General features: G+C 39.5%; 1 protein-coding gene and 1 long non-coding RNA gene across 3 annotated transcripts; one reads left to right on the top strand and one right to left on the bottom strand.

Annotated features, from left to right (window-relative positions):
* Positions 1 to 135: 135 nt before the first annotated feature.
* CEBPZ (CCAAT/enhancer binding protein (C/EBP), zeta) lies at positions 136 to 22020 on the top strand. Of its 2 annotated transcripts, XM_014951142.1 has the most exons (17): positions 136 to 292; positions 421 to 1831; positions 7028 to 7175; positions 8187 to 8418; positions 8980 to 9154; positions 9794 to 9882; positions 10385 to 10438; positions 11134 to 11236; positions 12357 to 12425; positions 14308 to 14374; positions 15794 to 15894; positions 17403 to 17463; positions 18497 to 18705; positions 19738 to 19821; positions 20318 to 20379; positions 20467 to 20548; positions 21329 to 22020. In XM_014951142.1, exons 1-17 carry the CDS (start codon positions 149 to 151, stop codon positions 21466 to 21468), a joined length of 3231 nt encoding a protein of 1076 aa, XP_014806628.1. In that variant the 5' UTR covers positions 136 to 148; the 3' UTR covers positions 21469 to 22020. The 2 variants fall into 2 exon arrangements, with proteins under 2 accessions (XP_014806628.1, XP_014806629.1); XM_014951143.1 differs by lacking the exons at positions 7028 to 7175; positions 8187 to 8418; positions 8980 to 9154; ... (1 more) ...; positions 10385 to 10438; positions 11134 to 11236 and adding exons at positions 2990 to 3221; positions 3783 to 3957; positions 4597 to 4685; positions 5188 to 5241; positions 5937 to 6039 and having other exon boundaries at positions 421 to 1979.
* Positions 21194 to 22880, bottom strand: LOC106893289. The gene is made up of 4 exons (XR_001413038.1): positions 22748 to 22880; positions 21897 to 21941; positions 21546 to 21629; positions 21194 to 21429 (listed from the first exon to the last, which is right to left on the bottom strand). It is a non-coding gene; the product is annotated as an uncharacterized LOC106893289 (long non-coding RNA).
* Positions 22881 to 22907: the final 27 nt, after the last annotated feature.

The following is a 22907-nucleotide window of genomic DNA, read 5'->3' as shown; positions in this document are numbered from 1 at the left end:
GATTTATCTAAGGTGATCTCCTGGTCTCCGTCCCCTTTTTGTCCGGCGGAGCCCCGCGCGCGCCCTACTCCGCCCTTGCAGGACCTGCGCTCCCGCCGTCCCGCCGGGCCCGGAAGCGCGTGCGCGCAAGAGCTTCCGGCGGGCAGCGATGGCGGGGCTGTGGGAGTTCGGGCTGAGGGGCCCGAAGGAGGCGGGCGGTGACAGCGGCGGAGAGGAGGATGATGAAGAAAGAGACGGCGGAGATGCCGGAGGCTTCACGTTGGACGAGGTGCTGCGTCTCGGCGGCACCAAGGTAAGGAGACTGGGGGGGGGAGCACGTGGCGGCGGGGCACCCCTGGGCCGGCCCGTGTGGGGAGCCGGCGGGAGCGCGCGTCCCGGGGCCGGGGCCGGCCTGTAACGGCTGTGTCCTGCCGCCCGCAGCAAGACTACCTCATGCTGTGCGCCGTGGACGAGGCGGAGGAGTTGGTGGACGGCGGCAAGAAGAACACGATCGACGACCTGAAGGCGGGGGAGCTGGAGGCCTTCGTCAGGTCCCTGGGCATCGGCAAGTACGCGGAAAGTTGCCTGGTGGTGGAGGAGGAGGAGGAGGAGGAGGGTGGTGGCGGCGGCAAGGAGGAGAAAGAGAAGCCCCCAAAGAAAGGGAAGAGCAAGAAAGAAACTGACCCTCCTTCGTTAGAAGGGAAAAAAGAAAAAAAAGTCAAGGAAAAGGCAGTCAAGGAAAAGGCAGTCAAAGAAAAGGCAAGTGGCGTGAAGGACAGCAAGAAGAAACAAGCTGGTGGTGATCAGGACCAGTACCTTTCAGCAAAGAAAGAGAGGCCAGAAGAAGATTTTGAATTTCATGCTAGGCAAGTGATACTGATCAAACCAGGGAGCAAGTGGTATGATCTAGAATACACCAACGAATTCTCTTCGGAGCCCCAAAATCAAGTGCTTCTGCCCAAGTATAAGGCCTTGGCCCAAAAGCTGTACCAGCATGAGACAGACCTGTATAAGAATAAGACAGATTACCAGAAGGGGGCCTCTTCGGCGTGGATGAAAACCATTGTCTCGTCGGGTACCTTGGCTGACAGGATGGCAGCAATGACCCTTCTCATTCAGGACAGTGCTGTCCACAGTCTCCAATTTATTGAGAACTTGGTAAACCTCATAAAGAAAAAGGGCAGCAGGCATCAGAGCCACATGGCTTTGGATACTTTCAAAGAGCTTCTCCTTTCAGATCTCTTACCAGACAACCGGAAATTATGGTCTTTCTCGCAGCGACCATTTAACAACATAGAGAAGATGTCAAGTGGCAACAGAGATTCCAGGGACAGGCGATTAATACTCTGGTACTTTGAGCATCAGCTGAAACTGCAGGTGGCAGAGTTTGTGCAGGCGTTAGAAACACTGGGTCATGATTCTTTGACGGCAACGAAATCCCGAGCGTTGGCAGTTTCCCACGAGCTTCTCTGTAACAAGCCTGAGCAGGAGAAAGTGCTGCTTGTTCAGCTGGTAAATAAACTGGGGGACCCTCAGAACAAACTTGCCACCAAAGCCTCTTATCTTTTAGAGACATTACTTCACAAGCATCCAAATATGAAGGGAGTAGTGTGCAGTGAGGTGGAGAGGCTTTTGTACCGGACAAACATTAATGTGAAAACTCAATATTACGCCATTTGCTTTCTGAATCAGATAGTCCTCAGTCATGAAGAAAGTTCATTGGCTAACAAGCTGATAACTGTGTACTTTTCCTTTTTTCGGAACTGCATTAAGAAAAAAGATGTGGAATCCAAAATGCTCAGTGCTCTTCTTTGTGGGGTAAACAGAGCTTACCCTTATGCTGAGACTGGAGATGAGAAAGTGAAAGAACAAATGGACACCTTGTTTAAAGTTCTGCATCTCGTGAACTTCAGTACCAGCGTCCAGGCCCTGATGTTACTGTTTCAAGTGATGGACTCTCAGCAGACAGTGTCGGATAGGTACTACGCCGCACTGTACAAGTAAGTGACAACTTTGCGTTTTTTATTATAAATTTCATTTTATAAGAGAGTCACCGTTAATTTAAAGTTGCAGAAGCACTTATTTTGCTTTTAACATCTTGTGAGTTTTGAATCTCATTGGCTAAAAATTTCTGAGGTAGAAGAAAAAGCATGGCAAGTCTTTGACTTAATGTGTGAATAAAACAAATGATAGTGCTACATCCTGAGAACACAACATATGCATTTAATCGTTTGCACTGTTTTCTGGTAGCATGTTTTAATTCCAGATATTTTTTAAAACTAATAGGTATCTACTTCTGAAATCACGTTATGGGTGCAGTGATTTAGTCACATAATAACCTAAAGTCTTGTTTCCTTTTTTCATTTGGGGGACAGGGAAATCTTGTGTTAACAAATTCTTTAGAGGATTTAATTTGTATGGTTGGAAAGCCTTGTGTTATAAAAGCATCTAGGGTTTTTTTTTTTTTTGTCCCAGCTGATTGTTTAGAGTCTTTGTAGGCTTCTGTTTAGTAGACCAAAGGGAAATTGCTGATTTTTAAATAGGGAACTCAAGTTTCCCCTGAATGTGCAGCGTATTCAAGGGCCTTTCTGTGCCTGGCAGTCTGGGAATAAAGTGAGAAAGAAAATGAACTTGCCAGCACATATGTCTGGTCTGATTGTGATGCACACAAATTGCTAACCATTTTCTTTCTATTTTTTGAACATTTGAATAAATCAGATTAGTTTCTTACTTTGAATAGCTCAAATTTTGTAACCTTTTTCAGTTAACTCAGTTTCTTTATACTTTCTTACAGTATATTACTGATGCAAGCTTTTTTAGATCTAGAAATATTATGCAGCTATTGGCAGTTCAGGGTTGATTGTAACTGTTTTGAGTGGGAACTGGGGAACAAACTATTACTGGTCTTTTAGATGGCACTCTGAAAAATGTAGATTATTGTTGTTAACAGCAATTATTCTCCTACATGCATTATGACAATCAGCAATATTTTCTCCTGTGTGTTCTACAGGAAGCTTCTAGATCCTGCTTTAGCAGCCTGCTCAAAGCCATCCATGTTTCTTAATCTTGTCTATAAATCTCTGAAGGCAGATGTAGTGTTACGGCGCGTGAAGGCCTTTGTGAAGAGGTTACTTCAAGTCACTTGTGGACAAATGCCACCCTTCATTTGTGGAACCCTCTACCTTCTCTCTGAGCTTCTGAAAGTAAAACCAGAATTAAGGGGCCAGTTACAAGATCATGTGGTATAAGATTATTTCTTTATCTCATTGTTTTTTTCAATATGAGCTAGTATCATAAGCATAAGTTTCCTTAACCTGTTTATTAGAGACCTGAGGATTGGCTAATATGTTATGCTATGGGAGAAAACACTTGAACAATTACAGCTACAACAAAAATCTGCATAGTTTAGGGTTTTTTAAGTGTTTTAGCAGGTCCTCATGGAGAGAGGATTATTTTGGTAAATGCTGTATAAATATGCAGGTAAACATTCTTCGCCCAAAACCTTTGTCAAAACATGGCCTGTTTGTTTCTTCTGTCTGCAGTTTCTGAAGTGTACCTAGGCAGGACTGGATTTTTTTTTTGCCTTTCTTTAAGTTGGGAGGGACCATTACACTTGCGTGATATAAGCCGTAAAGTTCAATTTTCAGTCCTGTATTAAGGCCAAAAATGTGTATTACTTAATATTGGCCAGCATTTGATTATATTTTTAAAGTAGCTTTTTAAGAACTATATAGGCATTTTTTTAATAAATCAGAATAAAACTGGAAAGGAAAAGCTATTCACTAACATTTTTTGTTGTTTAGGAGTCGGATGATGAAGAGTGCTTTAAGGATCAAGAAGAGGCTGAAGAGGCCGAGGAAGAATTTGTGGATGCGGACAAAGAAGTAAAAGGTGAAGAGAAGAGCACAACAGAAAATTCTGCTAAAACAAACAACTCAAATTCAACAGCCTCGTGGGTGCATCATCTGAATATGGGAGGTAAATTAGCAAGAAAATGTAGTTCATTTAACTTCTGACATTCTGTAACAGTGATGTGTTGATCAAGACTTGTTTTGAAATTAAGTGGTTAAAACATTATTTTAGTTTTTCAAATTGAAGATTGATTCAAAGCAATCCATCAGAATAATTTTTCTTTATCTGTTAGCTCAGCAGTGATGAAAAGAGCATATGAATCTGCAGGTGTATTTCACTTTATACAGCTTATTGCGTTTTTACCTAAGCAGTAAACAGGCTGGGGATTTTTTGCTTCCAAATTCAGGCACTTTCAGAGCAATTTAGCCAAGGTTAGGACATGTAACTGCTCATTTGCTTGTGAAGCTTGGTAGAACAATTCATTTAGCTTTGAACTTGCTTCTAGCTTCGTTCTTTCTTGAGGACCTTTTGGGGCAGAGCAGGGCTTTTCAAGAGGTTCCTTGGAAGCACGTAAGGACTCACCTGTGCGCCTGGTCATACACTGGGGAAGGGCCCTGAATATAGCCCTTTCTTGCTGCTGAATGAATCTGTGGCCTGTCCAGCTAAGAATAATGGGCAGCATTAATGTCACGATGAAATGAGAATAGTACTCTCATAAAGTTGCTTGAGGAAATTCAAATTGTTGTCGTCTCCTCCACCCCTCAGGCAGGAAGAGCGGAGCTTCCTATGATCCTATGCATCGAAGTCCTTTATACTGCGGTGCTGAAAGTACAAGCCTTTGGGAACTGAAGAAGGTGAGGCATTCTTACGTTGCTGATTACTGTTTCTTAGTGTGACCCTTGTATTGAGAGAAGAAAATTAACTTGGTTATTCCTGGAGTAGCTACCTGGGTAACGTAACAGAAAGGTTAAATGACACGTTCTTCAGCTTTAAGCTTGTGTACGTCACTGATATCCAGAGTAGGGAATAGGAATTTTTTAGTGGAGATTTGAACAATATTTTTTGACTTTTGGATCTTAGCTTTGTATCAATAAAGCTTTTTAATGTTGATAGGTACAATTTTAAGTGAGGATGTATTTAGTTAACACAAACAAAAGATGAGAACTTGAAGTTTTTCAGTTATTCAAGGGCAGAGCACGTGAGCCTTGCACTACTTTATGTGCCTGCACGTTATTTGGTCAGTGATAGAGTGGTCTTATGACACAGAGGTGTTGTCAGGAGTCTGATATGTCAACATGAATAATGACTGCATTTAGTTTTAAAGTAGAAATAAATAAGTGATTCTTGTCTTTTCAGCTTTCTGAACATTTTCATCCATCTGTGGCCCTCTTTGCAAAAACAATTCTGGAAGTAAGTGCTTTTACTAGTCTGTAGCTCAGAAGTTTCATTTTTGTGTTAACTGTCTTTTGCCACTTGAAAAAGTACTTTATAAAGCCTCCTTGCTCTCTGCGGGGAACTTGCAGCTCTGCAATACTGTAACATACACTCAAATGCAAAGCTTTTCATGAAATTAAAGTGATTTCTCTAAAGGAGACTGCTCAACTGCTCAAAAAAGTCAATGTGGTAAAAATGTGGATATTATGTGATTCTTAATGGTTTTTTTAGAGTTTTGATCTGTCTTTTATTTAAAGTGGATTTTTTATGTGGGGCACCCTGCTGTTGTAACAAATTGTTTTCTAATACTGTTGTGGTACCATGCAAAAAATATTCAAACATACACAAATATAAAATACTTATTTTCATTGGAATATATGGTATCCAAATAGTGCTGAGTATTAACTGCTATTAGCACGGTACATGGTAAGGCAGTTCATCACTGAAAAAAAAACCAACAAAAATGAAGGAGGTGGTTTGAGTTAAGAGAATACTGAAATTCCAAAAATAAGAACCTGTACAGGAGTGTACTAACAGGTCAGGCTTATGTGATGAAATATCCCCAAGTCTGTGTCTTTTTAAAGTGTGGTTTAATGCCTGAGTCCTCTGTTTGATTGCTGTCTTCCTGAAATGAAGACCTTAATGATTTTGGTTTTTTTTTCCTCTTTCAGGGCAATCACATTCAGTACTCTGGTGACCCTTTGCAGGATTTCACACTAATGAGGTTCTTGGATCGCTTTGTGTACAGAAATCCCAAACTCCATAAAGGCAAAGGTAGGAACTTCTCTGTGTGTATTACCACATGGTCTTGATTATTGATGGTGACCAAGCTCTTTTTCTTTCCAATTGCTAAGTAACCCATTGTGCTTGTTGAGTATTCGGGGTGCATGTGGTGCAACAGAGGAGTGGGATCAGTCTTCAGGGCTGCAAGAGAGATGCCTGCATCTCAGAACCAGTTGACACATACTGTTGCCTCTCACTTCTGCAGTGTAAAAATTCCTAACCTAGCAGGAATTAGCAAAGTGATAGCAGAGTGTAAAGACTGCAGAATGGTTGAGGTTGGAAAGGACCATCTGGAGGCAAGGACACCTGGAGCCGGTTGCCCAGGCTGTCCAGATGGCTTTTGAATGTCTCCAAAAATGGAGACTCCGCAGCATCTCTGGGCAAGTTGTGCCAGTGCACAGTCACCCTTACAATAAAAGAGACTTTCCTGATGTTCAGACAGAGCCTCCTGTGTTTCAGTTTGTGCCCATCACCTCTTTCCCTGTCATGGGCACCACTGAAAAGTGCCTGGCTCCATTTTCTTTACACTCTCCCTTCAGGTATTTATGAGATCTCCCTTAGTCTCCTCCAATCTTAAACAGTCATGGTTCTTTCACCCTTTCCTCACAGGAGAGATGCTCCAGTCCCTTATTGTCTTAGTGGCCCTTCGCTGGACTCTCTCCAGTATGCCCCTGTCTGCCTTGTACTGGGGAGCCCAGACCTAGACATAGCACTCCAGGTGTGGTCTTGCAAGTAGAGGGAAAGGATCACCTCCTTCTACGTGCTGGCCTTCTACCTAATGCGGCCAAGGTTACTGTCAGCCTCTTTTGCTGCAGAGGCACATTGCTGGCTCGTGGTCAACTTGGTGTCCACCAGGACACCCAGGGTCTTTGCTGCCAAGCTGTTCTCCAGATGAGCAGCCCCCAGCATATACTGATGATGGGGATCAGTGCTCTTCTTTGTGGGGTAAACAGAGCTTACCCTTATGCTGAGACTGGAGATGAGAAAGTGAAAGAACAAATGGACACCTTGTTTAAAGTTCTGCATCTCGTGAACTTCAGTACCAGCGTCCAGGCCCTGATGTTACTGTTTCAAGTGATGGACTCTCAGCAGACAGTGTCGGATAGGTACTACGCCGCACTGTACAAGTAAGTGACAACTTTGCGTTTTTTATTATAAATTTCATTTTATAAGAGAGTCACCGTTAATTTAAAGTTGCAGAAGCACTTATTTTGCTTTTAACATCTTGTGAGTTTTGAATCTCATTGGCTAAAAATTTCTGAGGTAGAAGAAAAAGCATGGCAAGTCTTTGACTTAATGTGTGAATAAAACAAATGATAGTGCTACATCCTGAGAACACAACATATGCATTTAATCGTTTGCACTGTTTTCTGGTAGCATGTTTTAATTCCAGATATTTTTTAAAACTAATAGGTATCTACTTCTGAAATCACGTTATGGGTGCAGTGATTTAGTCACATAATAACCTAAAGTCTTGTTTCCTTTTTTCATTTGGGGGACAGGGAAATCTTGTGTTAACAAATTCTTTAGAGGATTTAATTTGTATGGTTGGAAAGCCTTGTGTTATAAAAGCATCTAGGGGTTTTTTTTTTTTTTGTCCCAGCTGATTGTTTAGAGTCTTTGTAGGCTTCTGTTTAGTAGACCAAAGGGAAATTGCTGATTTTTAAATAGGGAACTCAAGTTTCCCCTGAATGTGCAGCGTATTCAAGGGCCTTTCTGTGCCTGGCAGTCTGGGAATAAAGTGAGAAAGAAAATGAACTTGCCAGCACATATGTCTGGTCTGATTGTGATGCACACAAATTGCTAACCATTTTCTTTCTATTTTTTGAACATTTGAATAAATCAGATTAGTTTCTTACTTTGAATAGCTCAAATTTTGTAACCTTTTTCAGTTAACTCAGTTTCTTTATACTTTCTTACAGTATATTACTGATGCAAGCTTTTTTAGATCTAGAAATATTATGCAGCTATTGGCAGTTCAGGGTTGATTGTAACTGTTTTGAGTGGGAACTGGGGAACAAACTATTACTGGTCTTTTAGATGGCACTCTGAAAAATGTAGATTATTGTTGTTAACAGCAATTATTCTCCTACATGCATTATGACAATCAGCAATATTTTCTCCTGTGTGTTCTACAGGAAGCTTCTAGATCCTGCTTTAGCAGCCTGCTCAAAGCCATCCATGTTTCTTAATCTTGTCTATAAATCTCTGAAGGCAGATGTAGTGTTACGGCGCGTGAAGGCCTTTGTGAAGAGGTTACTTCAAGTCACTTGTGGACAAATGCCACCCTTCATTTGTGGAACCCTCTACCTTCTCTCTGAGCTTCTGAAAGTAAAACCAGAATTAAGGGGCCAGTTACAAGATCATGTGGTATAAGATTATTTCTTTATCTCATTGTTTTTTTCAATATGAGCTAGTATCATAAGCATAAGTTTCCTTAACCTGTTTATTAGAGACCTGAGGATTGGCTAATATGTTATGCTATGGGAGAAAACACTTGAACAATTACAGCTACAACAAAAATCTGCATAGTTTAGGGTTTTTTAAGTGTTTTAGCAGGTCCTCATGGAGAGAGGATTATTTTGGTAAATGCTGTATAAATATGCAGGTAAACATTCTTCGCCCAAAACCTTTGTCAAAACATGGCCTGTTTGTTTCTTCTGTCTGCAGTTTCTGAAGTGTACCTAGGCAGGACTGGATTTTTTTTTTGCCTTTCTTTAAGTTGGGAGGGACCATTACACTTGCGTGATATAAGCCGTAAAGTTCAATTTTCAGTCCTGTATTAAGGCCAAAAATGTGTATTACTTAATATTGGCCAGCATTTGATTATATTTTTAAAGTAGCTTTTTAAGAACTATATAGGCATTTTTTTAATAAATCAGAATAAAACTGGAAAGGAAAAGCTATTCACTAACATTTTTTGTTGTTTAGGAGTCGGATGATGAAGAGTGCTTTAAGGATCAAGAAGAGGCTGAAGAGGCCGAGGAAGAATTTGTGGATGCGGACAAAGAAGTAAAAGGTGAAGAGAAGAGCACAACAGAAAATTCTGCTAAAACAAACAACTCAAATTCAACAGCCTCGTGGGTGCATCATCTGAATATGGGAGGTAAATTAGCAAGAAAATGTAGTTCATTTAACTTCTGACATTCTGTAACAGTGATGTGTTGATCAAGACTTGTTTTGAAATTAAGTGGTTAAAACATTATTTTAGTTTTTCAAATTGAAGATTGATTCAAAGCAATCCATCAGAATAATTTTTCTTTATCTGTTAGCTCAGCAGTGATGAAAAGAGCATATGAATCTGCAGGTGTATTTCACTTTATACAGCTTATTGCGTTTTTACCTAAGCAGTAAACAGGCTGGGGATTTTTTGCTTCCAAATTCAGGCACTTTCAGAGCAATTTAGCCAAGGTTAGGACATGTAACTGCTCATTTGCTTGTGAAGCTTGGTAGAACAATTCATTTAGCTTTGAACTTGCTTCTAGCTTCGTTCTTTCTTGAGGACCTTTTGGGGCAGAGCAGGGCTTTTCAAGAGGTTCCTTGGAAGCACGTAAGGACTCACCTGTGCGCCTGGTCATACACTGGGGAAGGGCCCTGAATATAGCCCTTTCTTGCTGCTGAATGAATCTGTGGCCTGTCCAGCTAAGAATAATGGGCAGCATTAATGTCACGATGAAATGAGAATAGTACTCTCATAAAGTTGCTTGAGGAAATTCAAATTGTTGTCGTCTCCTCCACCCCTCAGGCAGGAAGAGCGGAGCTTCCTATGATCCTATGCATCGAAGTCCTTTATACTGCGGTGCTGAAAGTACAAGCCTTTGGGAACTGAAGAAGGTGAGGCATTCTTACGTTGCTGATTACTGTTTCTTAGTGTGACCCTTGTATTGAGAGAAGAAAATTAACTTGGTTATTCCTGGAGTAGCTACCTGGGTAACGTAACAGAAAGGTTAAATGACACGTTCTTCAGCTTTAAGCTTGTGTACGTCACTGATATCCAGAGTAGGGAATAGGAATTTTTTAGTGGAGATTTGAACAATATTTTTTGACTTTTGGATCTTAGCTTTGTATCAATAAAGCTTTTTAATGTTGATAGGTACAATTTTAAGTGAGGATGTATTTAGTTAACACAAACAAAAGATGAGAACTTGAAGTTTTTCAGTTATTCAAGGGCAGAGCACGTGAGCCTTGCACTACTTTATGTGCCTGCACGTTATTTGGTCAGTGATAGAGTGGTCTTATGACACAGAGGTGTTGTCAGGAGTCTGATATGTCAACATGAATAATGACTGCATTTAGTTTTAAAGTAGAAATAAATAAGTGATTCTTGTCTTTTCAGCTTTCTGAACATTTTCATCCATCTGTGGCCCTCTTTGCAAAAACAATTCTGGAAGTAAGTGCTTTTACTAGTCTGTAGCTCAGAAGTTTCATTTTTGTGTTAACTGTCTTTTGCCACTTGAAAAAGTACTTTATAAAGCCTCCTTGCTCTCTGCGGGGAACTTGCGGCTCTGCAATACTGTAACATACACTCAAATGCAAAGCTTTTCATGAAATTAAAGTGATTTCTCTAAAGGAGACTGCTCAACTGCTCAAAAAAGTCAATGTGGTAAAAATGTGGATATTATGTGATTCTTAATGGTTTTTTTAGAGTTTTGATCTGTCTTTTATTTAAAGTGGATTTTTTATGTGGGGCACCCTGCTGTTGTAACAAATTGTTTTCTAATACTGTTGTGGTACCATGCAAAAAATATTCAAACATACACAAATATAAAATACTTATTTTCATTGGAATATATGGTATCCAAATAGTGCTGAGTATTAACTGCTATTAGCACGGTACATGGTAAGGCAGTTCATCACTGAAAAAAAAACCAACAAAAATGAAGGAGGTGGTTTGAGTTAAGAGAATACTGAAATTCCAAAAATAAGAACCTGTACAGGAGTGTACTAACAGGTCAGGCTTATGTGATGAAATATCCCCAAGTCTGTGTCTTTTTAAAGTGTGGTTTAATGCCTGAGTCCTCTGTTTGATTGCTGTCTTCCTGAAATGAAGACCTTAATGATTTTGGTTTTTTTTTCCTCTTTCAGGGCAATCACATTCAGTACTCTGGTGACCCTTTGCAGGATTTCACACTAATGAGGTTCTTGGATCGCTTTGTGTACAGAAATCCCAAACTCCATAAAGGCAAAGGTAGGAACTTCTCTGTGTGTATTACCACATGGTCTTGATTATTGATGGTGACCAAGCTCTTTTTCTTTCCAATTGCTAAGTAACCCATTGTGCTTGTTGAGTATTCGGGGTGCATGTGGTGCAACAGAGGAGTGGGATCAGTCTTCAGGGCTGCAAGAGAGATGCCTGCATCTCAGAACCAGTTGACACATACTGTTGCCTCTCACTTCTGCAGTGTAAAAATTCCTAACCTAGCAGGAATTAGCAAAGTGATAGCAGAGTGTAAAGACTGCAGAATGGTTGAGGTTGGAAAGGACCATCTGGAGGCAAGGACACCTGGAGCCGGTTGCCCAGGCTGTCCAGATGGCTTTTGAATGTCTCCAAAAATGGAGACTCCGCAGCATCTCTGGGCAAGTTGTGCCAGTGCACAGTCACCCTTACAATAAAAGAGACTTTCCTGATGTTCAGACAGAGCCTCCTGTGTTTCAGTTTGTGCCCATCACCTCTTTCCCTGTCATGGGCACCACTGAAAAGTGCCTGGCTCCATTTTCTTTACACTCTCCCTTCAGGTATTTATGAGATCTCCCTTAGTCTCCTCCAATCTTAAACAGTCATGGTTCTTTCACCCTTTCCTCACAGGAGAGATGCTCCAGTCCCTTATTGTCTTAGTGGCCCTTCGCTGGACTCTCTCCAGTATGCCCCTGTCTGCCTTGTACTGGGGAGCCCAGACCTAGACATAGCACTCCAGGTGTGGTCTTGCAAGTAGAGGGAAAGGATCACCTCCTTCTACGTGCTGGCCTTCTACCTAATGCGGCCAAGGTTACTGTCAGCCTCTTTTGCTGCAGAGGCACATTGCTGGCTCGTGGTCAACTTGGTGTCCACCAGGACACCCAGGGTCTTTGCTGCCAAGCTGTTCTCCAGATGAGCAGCCCCCAGCATATACTGATGATGGGGATTGTTCCTCCCCAGGTGGAGGACTTTGCACTTCCCCTTGTTGAATGGCACGAGGTTCCTGTCAGCCCATTTTTTGCAGCCTTTCGAAGTCCCTCTAGATAGCAGCATGACACGCTGGTGTCAGCCACGCCTCGTGCTTTTGTATCAATAGTAATAAAGTAATTTGTTTCTAATTTATGTTCTACAGAAAACACCAGCAGTGTGGTAATGCAGCCGAAGAAGAAGCAGTTCATGAAAGATATGCAGAATCTTGCAGGTAAGTCAGCCCTTTTTCAGTTAAGATTACGATGGGTAGACAATTCTTGGCTGGTTGTTGTAGATGTGTCAAAGTCCTGTCCCATCAGGAGTGTTGTGGTGGTGCTGATGTTCAGAATCAGGTCAAATCTTCTTGTAAGGGTGCATGGAATCTCCATAGCTGAAACTTTGGATCCATTGAATCATTTTAAGAACAAATGATGGAGAGAAAGTCAGCTACCTCAACTGTTAACCCCTTGAGTAGGAAAACACCTTGTCTTCTGTTGTAGTGCTTGGTTATACATCAAGTTACACTTGGTTACATTTATTCCAGCTAATGACATTTCTAGTTAGAAGAGCAATCTGTTAGGGTTCTAACCTCAGAGGGACATGAATTTATAAAATACTACATTTTCTGCTTACAAACATGCCCTTCTTATGTCTAGCATCCTAGTTTTATGAATAATGTTTATTAAAGTTCTTAAAAATATCTAAAATTATATAAGAATCTTTAAAACATATGCTGATCTAACAGTAGTTAATATAGTAGTAGTATGTAGTTAATATTTTTATTAGTTTCCAATTTATCATATAATCACTTTTATTTTGCTTATGATTGAAAAATGACTTAAAATCTTAGAAAATGGATTTATGTAATGATTTAAATCACATTAAGCTCTTTCAGTAAATGGTATGGATTACTGCATACAATGCCACAGCTGCAGCTATTGTTAGGATTAGTGTAAGGTATCTTTGGCACTGTTATTTTGCTAAGAATCTTCCTGTTTCCAGAAAGAGGCTGCTGTTTGTCTAATCCCACTGTTCCCAGTGATTAAGGGCAGGTGGTAAGAAAAAGCGGTTTAAAAATCAGGGCAAACCATCAGTAAAACACATTGCTTAAGGAGAGAAGAGGTACCATTTTCTGTGGTGGAATCTCTGTGAGGTTCCCAGGGATGTGCTTTCCTCTAACTCTGGGCCTGTTGCATTGCACAGAGGTGTTAGTTGTACAGATTGGCTGACGTACCTTTACTGGTGCGTGGGCCCATGGCTGTCAAAGCTTCGAGCAGGAATTTTTACCTAGAATGCATTTGAAGGTACAGTTTGCTTATTGCATTCTTAATTTATTCTGAGTTGAAGGAGCAGACTAAACATTTATAACTGGATTTGAGGAATTCAAGTGTTCTACAAATGAAACATCTGATAAAAACATAGGAATATGTTAATGTAGATACAAAAATATGCACTTGGTGCATAAAGCTAGTCTCTGCTGAGGCTTAGAGAACTGAGATTGCAAATCCTCTGGTGCCTTCTACTGTTCATTTGAAGAGTCCTGTGAGGATGCTCATCTGGTTTCAGAAACTTGAACCCTTGTCACTTAGAGAATATTATAATCAGTAGCTCTTTCTCCTTTGGTTTACTTTTGACATGGAGGAGAGAAGGGGAATGTATGAGGGTAAAAAGCTTCTCCACAGGGAACTGGATCAATCCCCAGGTCGATCTGCTGATCATTTCTGTTGCCAGGAGTGCTGGGCAGAAGTGGTTCCAGTGCTTTAGTGCATTACAGCGAGTTTATCTCATTTCCTACTCTTTTTTTTTTTTTTTCCCTTTTTTAAAAATGCATTCCTGCTTTAGGTGCTTGCAAACCTCCCTTGTAATACTTAAATTAGAACCTGGTTGGGGCTATGCCTCTTGAGTTTTTCCATGAGGTCTGTTCACATCTAAGAATCAGTATATACACTGAGAACTGTTAGTTTGAAGAGGTTTTGAGGTGAGCTCCACTTTATTTAACAGATGGCACTGTGTACCTTCATACTTCTCTGTGTGTATGTGCTGTTTAACCTTTTAAAAGAATAACAATCATTTCAACGTGAGGCAAAATCAGTTCTTTTTTTTTGTTTTTGCAGTCAACAGTAAGGAATTCCTTGCCAAAGATGAAAGCAAAATCCCAGTGGATGAAGTATTTTTTCACAGGTAATGAAATACTTGTGAACATTCATCTTAAGTGTTGTTTTTTAAAGCAATGCCATCAAAACCCATTACCTTTCATGAGGAATACCTTTCTGGTATTCCAAGTGTTTGCAAAATTTGGTTAATTTGAGTGACTTGTGTTGATAGTACTTTCCTTAGAAAATAATTTCAACATTTGTCAAACGTGCTTACTCACTTACGAACAAAGGCAATCAGTGCTTGTAGTCTGCAATCAAGTAACCTGACATTGTAATAAAGAAGCCTTAAACAGTGGGTAATGATGAATGTCTGGGGGTTGTAATTCTTATGCATTAGAGGTATATTTAAAAAAAACCCTGGAATATACCTTGCTTATGTTATTAGCATAAATTTTATTAGAATGGAGCAATGCAAAAAAAATTCAGAGGAGCTAGTTTTCTGTGTATTTCTGGTTTTATTATTTGTAGTTCTTTCCATTTAGTTGGCTTTCCTTTCAGATTATGATATAAAAATGCAGCTGTAATACTAAAATTGAAGTGAGGCACATATGGCAAAAATTTGTTCTTATTAAATGATAATACTGGTTACCTGTGAGTTTCTTTTTAGGAGGTCTGCGTTTGAATTAATTTATTTTGTGTAGTTATTTTTGGTCGCTTGCTTTATTTTTGTTTGATATATTAATTTCTGTAGGGGCTTTTAATTTTTTTTTTTTTTTTCAGGATCAGATTAATGAAATTTACTAATTTTCATTAATGGATATTATAAGATTGAGGAATATAATATTGATTAGTTAATAAATAAAATAGTGGTACTAATTTTGAGGTTAAATAAAAGCAGCTTAAAAGCATGCCTCTGTCTGAAAAGTTAACAGTATTGTTACACTGAAGATCACTGAAACTGAGATTACACATTTGAAGTATATTCTTTTGCTCTTGTATATGATCAAATTTGCCTTTTGTGTTTGGTGGTTCTTTAATACGAAAGGGAGAGCAAGTAGTTTAAAATAGCTGGCAGAAGTTAAAACTAAGCACGCAAGAGGAGAATGCTGTGGGGGAAAATGTAACAAATTAATGGGTCAATCTCTCTTATGTTATTTTTTCCCCCAATTAGATTCAAATTGAATTTGATCCTTTCTTCCTTAGCAGTATAAGGCAGATGTTCATAATTTTTCTTGTGCCTTTTTATAAATTCACTATGTTCAAAATAATTTTTGGCACCATTGGCTGTGAAATTTCTTTGTTTTAAATCTTACAGTAGTGGCTTACTCTTTGAAAAAAACAACAACAAAAAAATCTCTGATTTGAGATGTTTGATGCCATTATGTACAATTTGCAACTGGCAACATACTTACAAAACAATCTGCAGGTTGTTTTTTTTTTAAAAAAGCTCGTCATAAATATCATCACTTGTAATTTTATGTCTGAGAGCAATATATTATTTCAGATTTTATTCAAAGTTCGATAAGAGGAGAGAGAAACAAAAGCGTCAGGATGATGAAGAAAGTGTGGAAGATGTAGATGATGATGAATTTGAAAGAGTGTTGGGTAAGGTTGTGTTTTTCCTTGCATTAACTACCCTGATATTTCCTGGTTTTGCAAATTATTAATTTATCCTTTTTATAGTTTATATTGTATAAAAGAACCAAATACAGGAGTATGTTAGTGGAAGAAAACTGACTTTCCAGTTCCCATTCTGTGTTACTACCAGCCAGTAGTTCAAACTGTCCTTCACACAAGCCAAGTGGATGAGCATCTGGTACAAGGGGTCTTGCTCTCACTACTCCAGCACCATTCAGCTTCTTCGAATGGTTGGAAATCGTCTGATTTTGAACATAGGCTTATGAATGGCAGTTCATGCCTTTTTGTTCTATTCCTAATGTAGTCTGAGAGTTAAATAACTCTTTAAAACAGCACATTTGCTTCTGTTCTTTCTTTACTGCTTGGCCTTTTCCAGTTTTCCTCACAGTTTCTCTCATTGTTCCTAATATCTTTCATGAGGTTATTTGTTCAGTTAGGTCCTTGGCAAACTTCTGCAGTAGTCTTAGCTCTTCCTGTAGCATGTACTTTGTTTGCTTTGGAATTAGTGTATGATTTATTCCAGAATCTCTATGTGTTAGTTTACCATAAAATGTCCATTATTTTATGATTTCATATTTTACTTACACATATATATTCACTATATATATGTATATTGTGTACATTATTTGGAAAAAAAAAAAAAATCCAGTTAGCTCTCCACAACTGTTTTGTACAATATTTTTGGAGAATTTTGAACTCGCATAGTAGGATTCTTCCTTAGTGACACAGTATGGTCTGTGTTATGACAAGAATCTGTTACTGTGTTTGTTGTTTAATTGTTACTATCTCTAATAAGTTAAGTTACTATCTCTAATAAGTCTCTGAGAATTTGCTGCATAAATTCAGAGGCTTAAATTAAGGACCTTCTAATGTTAGCTTTTACTCTTTGAAACAGAGCAGCTGTAATTTTTCAGATTTTGTTTTTACGCGCTATTTTATATAGCAATTTGTTCCTGAGTTCAATGATAGGACCTTTCACCCTCTAGTATGCTTGCTTTTGTGTCAAAAAATACAGTGAATACTTCTAATCTAAAAATCAACATACAGATTAGCTGGCAGGACACTTGCTTGGGGTATCTTAATTGTGTTTTTGTTTTATCAGACTTGCAGCAAGTGTTTGAGACTCGTGATACCCCACCTGCCCACTAAGTTTGAATTACTGGGCAATGGTGTCCATTTGTGTTTGGCTGCTTCCCACATCATCTGGTTCTGGCCAGAAATTACGTCCTGGATAAAAAGACACTCTATTATTTTTCAAACAAAAATATTTCTTCAGAAAATTCCAGTTAGATTTAGGTAACTGTTTTGTGGAGTATGTATCTATAAGAGTATGAACCTTTGTTATCAAGGCCCTTTGTTACTGATGCAGATCATATAAACTGTTCAGGAAAATGATACCTGAAAGTAATATATTTTGCAATGGCTTTATATTTCTTTATTTGACTTTGTAATAATAAACAATTTTTCCCCCCTAGATAAATTTGAAGCTGCTGATAATGCCATTGATGTTGGCCAGGATGACCTTGATTTTGCTGGGTAAGACTTTAAATTGGTTCTTTCACCTCTTGTTTTCATACCTATATATAGTTTTACTCTGCAAAATTGGATAGACCTTTTTTGAAAAGACTCAGAATATCACCTTGCAAAAAAGGCAATAGCAGTTGAATGCTGGGTAATGCTGCTTTTCTGCATGTCCCATAATGGTGGTGCTTACAGTCTGCTGGCCTGACACGTGAGACCCAGAGTGTTTTATTTATACAATGCAGTGACCAAGTAAGCAAGGTAAAATCTTGTTTTTCATTGTCTCGGGTTTCTGTTTGAGAATTACCAAGTACAAAAGTAAGCAGAATGAGGCATAATGGTACTGCTGATATAAGGACTGGTTGTAACTGGACCTAACACAGTAAATAAACTTTGTGGAATCCTGAATCACAGAGCTCAATTCTCAGGAAGTCAACAGGTTCATTAAGTAGCCTTTTTTTTTACTTAAAGTAACTGCAGTACGGTTTTTGAACAGCACAGAAACTTTTTTCTTGAGGTTAATGGAGAATTAAAGCTTGAACTTCTAGTGAAACCCGAACATTTTTGTGATCCAGACTGGTGGAGTGAAAAACAGTAAAGAGGAGACAAGAAAGCAAATAACCATCTAGTATGTGAAGAACTATTTTTCCTTTCCGAAGGAAAAAAAATAATAAAAAAATCTTATTTCTTCATTTAGTAGACTTGCCAGAGATATCAGCAGTTTGTGTGCTTTACAGAAAAGACTTTCTGAAAAGGAACAAAGGCAAGTAGGAGATAAAATACTGAAGCTGACATGTCTGTCAATTTCAGAATAGGATTATCTCCAAAACTTCTTAAAATGGTTGGCTTTTATAATACAGATCCATATGCTGATGTTGGAAAAAATACCTGAATGCGTAATACATCTTTCTTAGGTCTCAGCCTCCTTTTACAGTATTTTGTAGTGATGCCGAACTTTTCTAACATAGTGTTTGTGGTAGATGGATGTTACCTGGATGAGAACAGTATTTTGCCAGATGAAGCACTAAGCTTGTTACATATTTTTTAGTAATATAAAAAAGAATACCAAAGGTGGTAAGAAAGGCCAAAGAAGCGAGGAATCCGGTGCTGACTGGGAGGATTCTGATGATGAAGATGAATTCAGTGATCTGGATGATGAGGAAGTCTCCTTAGGAAGTATGGAGGATGACTTTGGAGAGGATATGGATGAAGAAGGAGGTGTATTTATGGATGTGTCTGATGATGATAACGGCCTAGGTAAAGTACCATTTATTATAAAAAAATGCAAATGAAAAGCTTTAAAAATAGGTTATCTAATATGTAATTACATATATAAATTTAGATTTAGTTACCTAGGTGGGCGGTTTGGCTTTTAAGTAAAGAAATGACAAGTCCTTCTCTGGACAATGAAGTCTTCAGAGAAACATTTCCTGGCACAGTCTCCAAGATGCGAGTGGCAATCAGGCATCTGGGTGTAAGAACATGTGAACAAGACGTGTTTCTTTCATTCCAAAAACATTGGCGGTAATAAAAGTAGCTTTATACACAAATAACTGGCTACAGTAGGCAGAAATATGAAAAGATCTCAAAGAGAAAAATAAGAAAAAACATCTGGTACTTGGTAATTTTTTTTATTTCTTTAGTCCTAGTTAATGGTGATTTTTTTGAGCTGAGAGAACTTTTTTTTTTAAGTTGCTGTCTCGTAAGTAACAGCTTGCTCTTCTAATGCAGCTATGCACCTGAATTTTTGTTATCACTGTAGTAATAATTACTGATGGTTGCACCTGCATGGTTTTATTATCTTTTCAACTGAAAAGCATAGTATATACTTTATGTGGCTGAAAAAGCACAGATTAGTGGAGTATAACTAATAACTTAAGGTCACAGGAAGGTGACTGAGGGTAGAGGAGGGAAACTATTCATACAGCTGTCAACACATTAATCTTTAATGAGATTATTATTTCACCAAATTTAACAAGTAGACATTCAAGGTTTACATAACACCCCTTTTTAGCCTTGATATTTTATGTATCTTAGTGTCATATTTCATTCCTTTTTGGGTGCTGTGGAAAAAAGCATAAAAAAGGGCACACCACTGATCAATTTTTAATTGTCTGGGTTGAAGGAATCCCAGATTTGTATGTGTGCACTGTGTTTTAAAGTTTTCAAAGACTCAGACTATTATGACAAATATGCCTAAAAAGAAATTTTGTTCTCTGCTGTGCTTTAAATACATATACATGGTGTGAGAATGAGGGATTAATATATCTTTTTTTTTTTCTCTGTCAGACCCAAACAATGACAAGCAATTGAAGTCTGTCAGTAAAAAGGGGAAGAGAAAGAAAGATATGAATTTTGTGGGATCACTTGAAGGTAAGGAAATGTTGCCATAATTTCCATTTAAGAAGGCTTAATACAAATACAGCATCTGCAAAACTTTGCAATCAGAGGGTTTTAGTAGAGTAGATTATCTACACTTCTGGATCTGGGTTCAGATTTGAATAAACCATAAATGAACAGGAGCTGGTCTTACCCTTGTCCTCCAGCCAGCGTGGCCAAATGCAGAGTGACAATCTGCTGCTGAAGGACTGGGAATTGAAGGAGGAACTTTTAAAGGAAGGAATGAACTGCACTGGTGGTTTGTGCATCTGTTACTAACACATGATGCACAGATTTGTGCTATTTAGTTCTTGGTCGGAAACCTTTTTTCCTTTTTTTAGAGGGAGGGGAGAGGTGGAGAATAAAGGTTTCTAACACAGCTCTTCTAGATGGTCTCGTTAAATAAATTTAAAAAATGATAACACTTTGGTTTAATGTCTTTATGAACTTGAAATTCTGCCTTTGTAAGAATAATACTTTTTATTTGAAGGATCCAACCAAGGAAAGAAGAGAAAACTCAAAGATGCCAGTATACTGGCATCAGCAGAAGAGGTAAGTTTGATCAGTGCTCAGCATAAAAGTGATCAAGCATTTTACTTGTTTCTTTGTAATAAAATACTGAAATTTCTCTTTTTAAAGTTTGGTTATCTGCTGGATGAAAATGCTGGGTCTAAGTTTGACAATATTGGAATGAACGCCATGGCAAACAGAGATAATGCAAGTAAGTATATGCTACAAACAGCAGATAGCTGTAATGCCATTTTGCTTCTTTCTCCCCAGATTCTGTACTTAAAAAGATGTACCTGCTTTAACTGAAATACACACAGGTCAGAAATGACACAGTAGGGACAGCAGTGCAATGTCAGTAAGACATGGCTTAGTTTTCCTCAGTTATGAGATTCCCAGTGCTAATACTGTGACTACTGGAGCGAGTAAGGCTTCAGAGAAGTGGCAGAGGCTATCGTGTCACCCTTACACACTGTAAATAAGGATGGGCAGCAGGCTGTCAAACATTCAGGTGAATTTTGCTCTAAGAGTGACCTGGATTCATGTGAAGGGAAAACACTAGGCATGGCTGTCTTTATGTAGTGTTTCCTTGCAGTATCAGTGAAGCAGAAATAGTTTCCCAAAAATAATTCTAATGAATTAAATGTGTATATACTCATTGAATAATTGGTCCTTTGTAGAGTTTTTACAAGTCTTGCTAGTGTCACCTGAAAAATGTTAACAACGGCGGTCAAACGCTGTGTACACCTAACACAAGGGTGTCTAGCATTAGTAAAATACAAAGCAATGGCAAGAGCAGTCTTAAACCCTGACATTCTGAAATGGTAGGGCATGTTTTGTGAAATGAAAAAGCCAAAACTTTTTCTGGTGTCAAAAAAAATTGGCACCTTGCACTTTATTAACACTTATAAATACTTTTACATGATTCATCTGTGTTCCACATCGTGGTCAGAGGTATCCATCAGCTCCTTATTTCTCACCTTTCCTCTTACAGATGCCAAACAGATCCAGTGGGAAATTGAGCGTGACAAGTGGCTTCACAATAGGGATGTGAAAAGTATCATCAAAAGGAAGAAACAGTTCAGGCACAAAGGGCTGAAAAACAAGTACAAAGGCAAGAAATCAAAAAGATGAGCTGGACGTTTTAATGTGGACATTTTTACAATAATTATTTTAAAATAATTTTTAAATTAATCATACATGTTTCTTACTTCAGTTCTTGCTGCTTAACCATGTCATTTGGTCATTCTCCCTTATGCCGTGAATTCCAGACCACTCATTGGATTTGTAATACACTGAAAAATAGGAAAATCCATGTCAGCTGTTAAGTTAGACATGTCTGAAGGTGAGACACTTTGTGGCTCATTTTGCTGGATGTAAAGTCCTCCAGTTCTGAGGACTCGTATCCAACAGTCTGACACTCCAGCTGCAGCTATACCTAACAGTAATAATTTCTGCAATGTCTCCTGGGGTAAGTTTTAAGCAATAATAAAATTGGTTTTATATGTAAGATGCAACCACAGCTTCAGCTATCCTTCTGAAGTGAACAATGACAAACCTACCTTCCAGAATTGATGGAAATCTCTTCTGCATTGTATGTCTGAAGTCTGAGAAGAAAGATAAATCATGGTTACTTTATCCAACGCGTTTTAAGACAAATAATTAAATGCACTGTTTTTCTAACAAGGTTAGTTTTACCTAAGTTTGTCTGAGCTCTGATCCTGTAGGTAGCAGGACCCAGTGCCTTGTCCTGCAGGGGGACAGGTCTGTCCAACTAGTGCTGCACCCTGAATGCAAAATAAGGCTGCTGCTGTGCACAGCAAATCTTGGAGTCACCGAGTTGGTGCTTGGCACGTTTTTGTGTTACCTAGGCACCTAAGTTTAAGAGACTTGAGGGACAGAAGCCCAATCAATCATCTGGAAGATGATGCTGGCTGCCTCCTCCACTTGCCAGACGGGTCTATCATCTACCTGGGAAGCATCACACCACAGAGCCTGGGAGACCGTGGCAAAAGCCAGGGCATTCCTTCAAAGGCTGAAAACAGACTCCTGAAGCAGTATTGATCAATTCCTGCCTCCTTTGCAACCAGCCTCTCCTTTTTAAGTGCCTGTTTGAGCCGATGCTGTAACTACGGAAACGCGCGGCACAGCTTTGTCCCTTTGTCACGTGCTGCCTTTCAACAGGCTCCCTCACGCTTTGGCTTTGTAGAACCGAAACAGCAGCTCGTTCTTTTAACACCTGTCCCCCAGGTTCCGCCTAACGAGCCGCTGCTGTGCACCTACACTAATACAGGCGAAACTGACCCCAACGCGGCAGCTCCTCTTAACACGCCCGCGGCGCTGCGGGAACCCCAGCCGGCCCCGGCGCGGAGGAGCTTCCCCCCGGCTCCCGCCCGCCCCAGCCCCGCCGCACCTTGGCTGCTGTCCATGGCGCGGTAGAGCAGGAGGGCGCCGAGCAGCCCCGCCGCCTCCAGCAGCAGCAACCCCTTCACGACGCGCCGCGCCATCGCCGCCGCCGGGGCACGGCGCCCTTCCGTTACCGCCGGTAACGGCCACGCATGCGCGCGCGCTGC

This window comes from Calidris pugnax, unplaced genomic scaffold (genome assembly GCF_001431845.1).
Source record: "Calidris pugnax isolate Ruff unplaced genomic scaffold, ASM143184v1 scaffold24, whole genome shotgun sequence".
NCBI lineage: Eukaryota > Metazoa > Chordata > Aves > Charadriiformes > Scolopacidae > Calidris > Calidris pugnax.
Note: the sequence above shows the minus strand (reverse complement) of the source record. Positions and strands in the feature narration are given on the sequence as shown.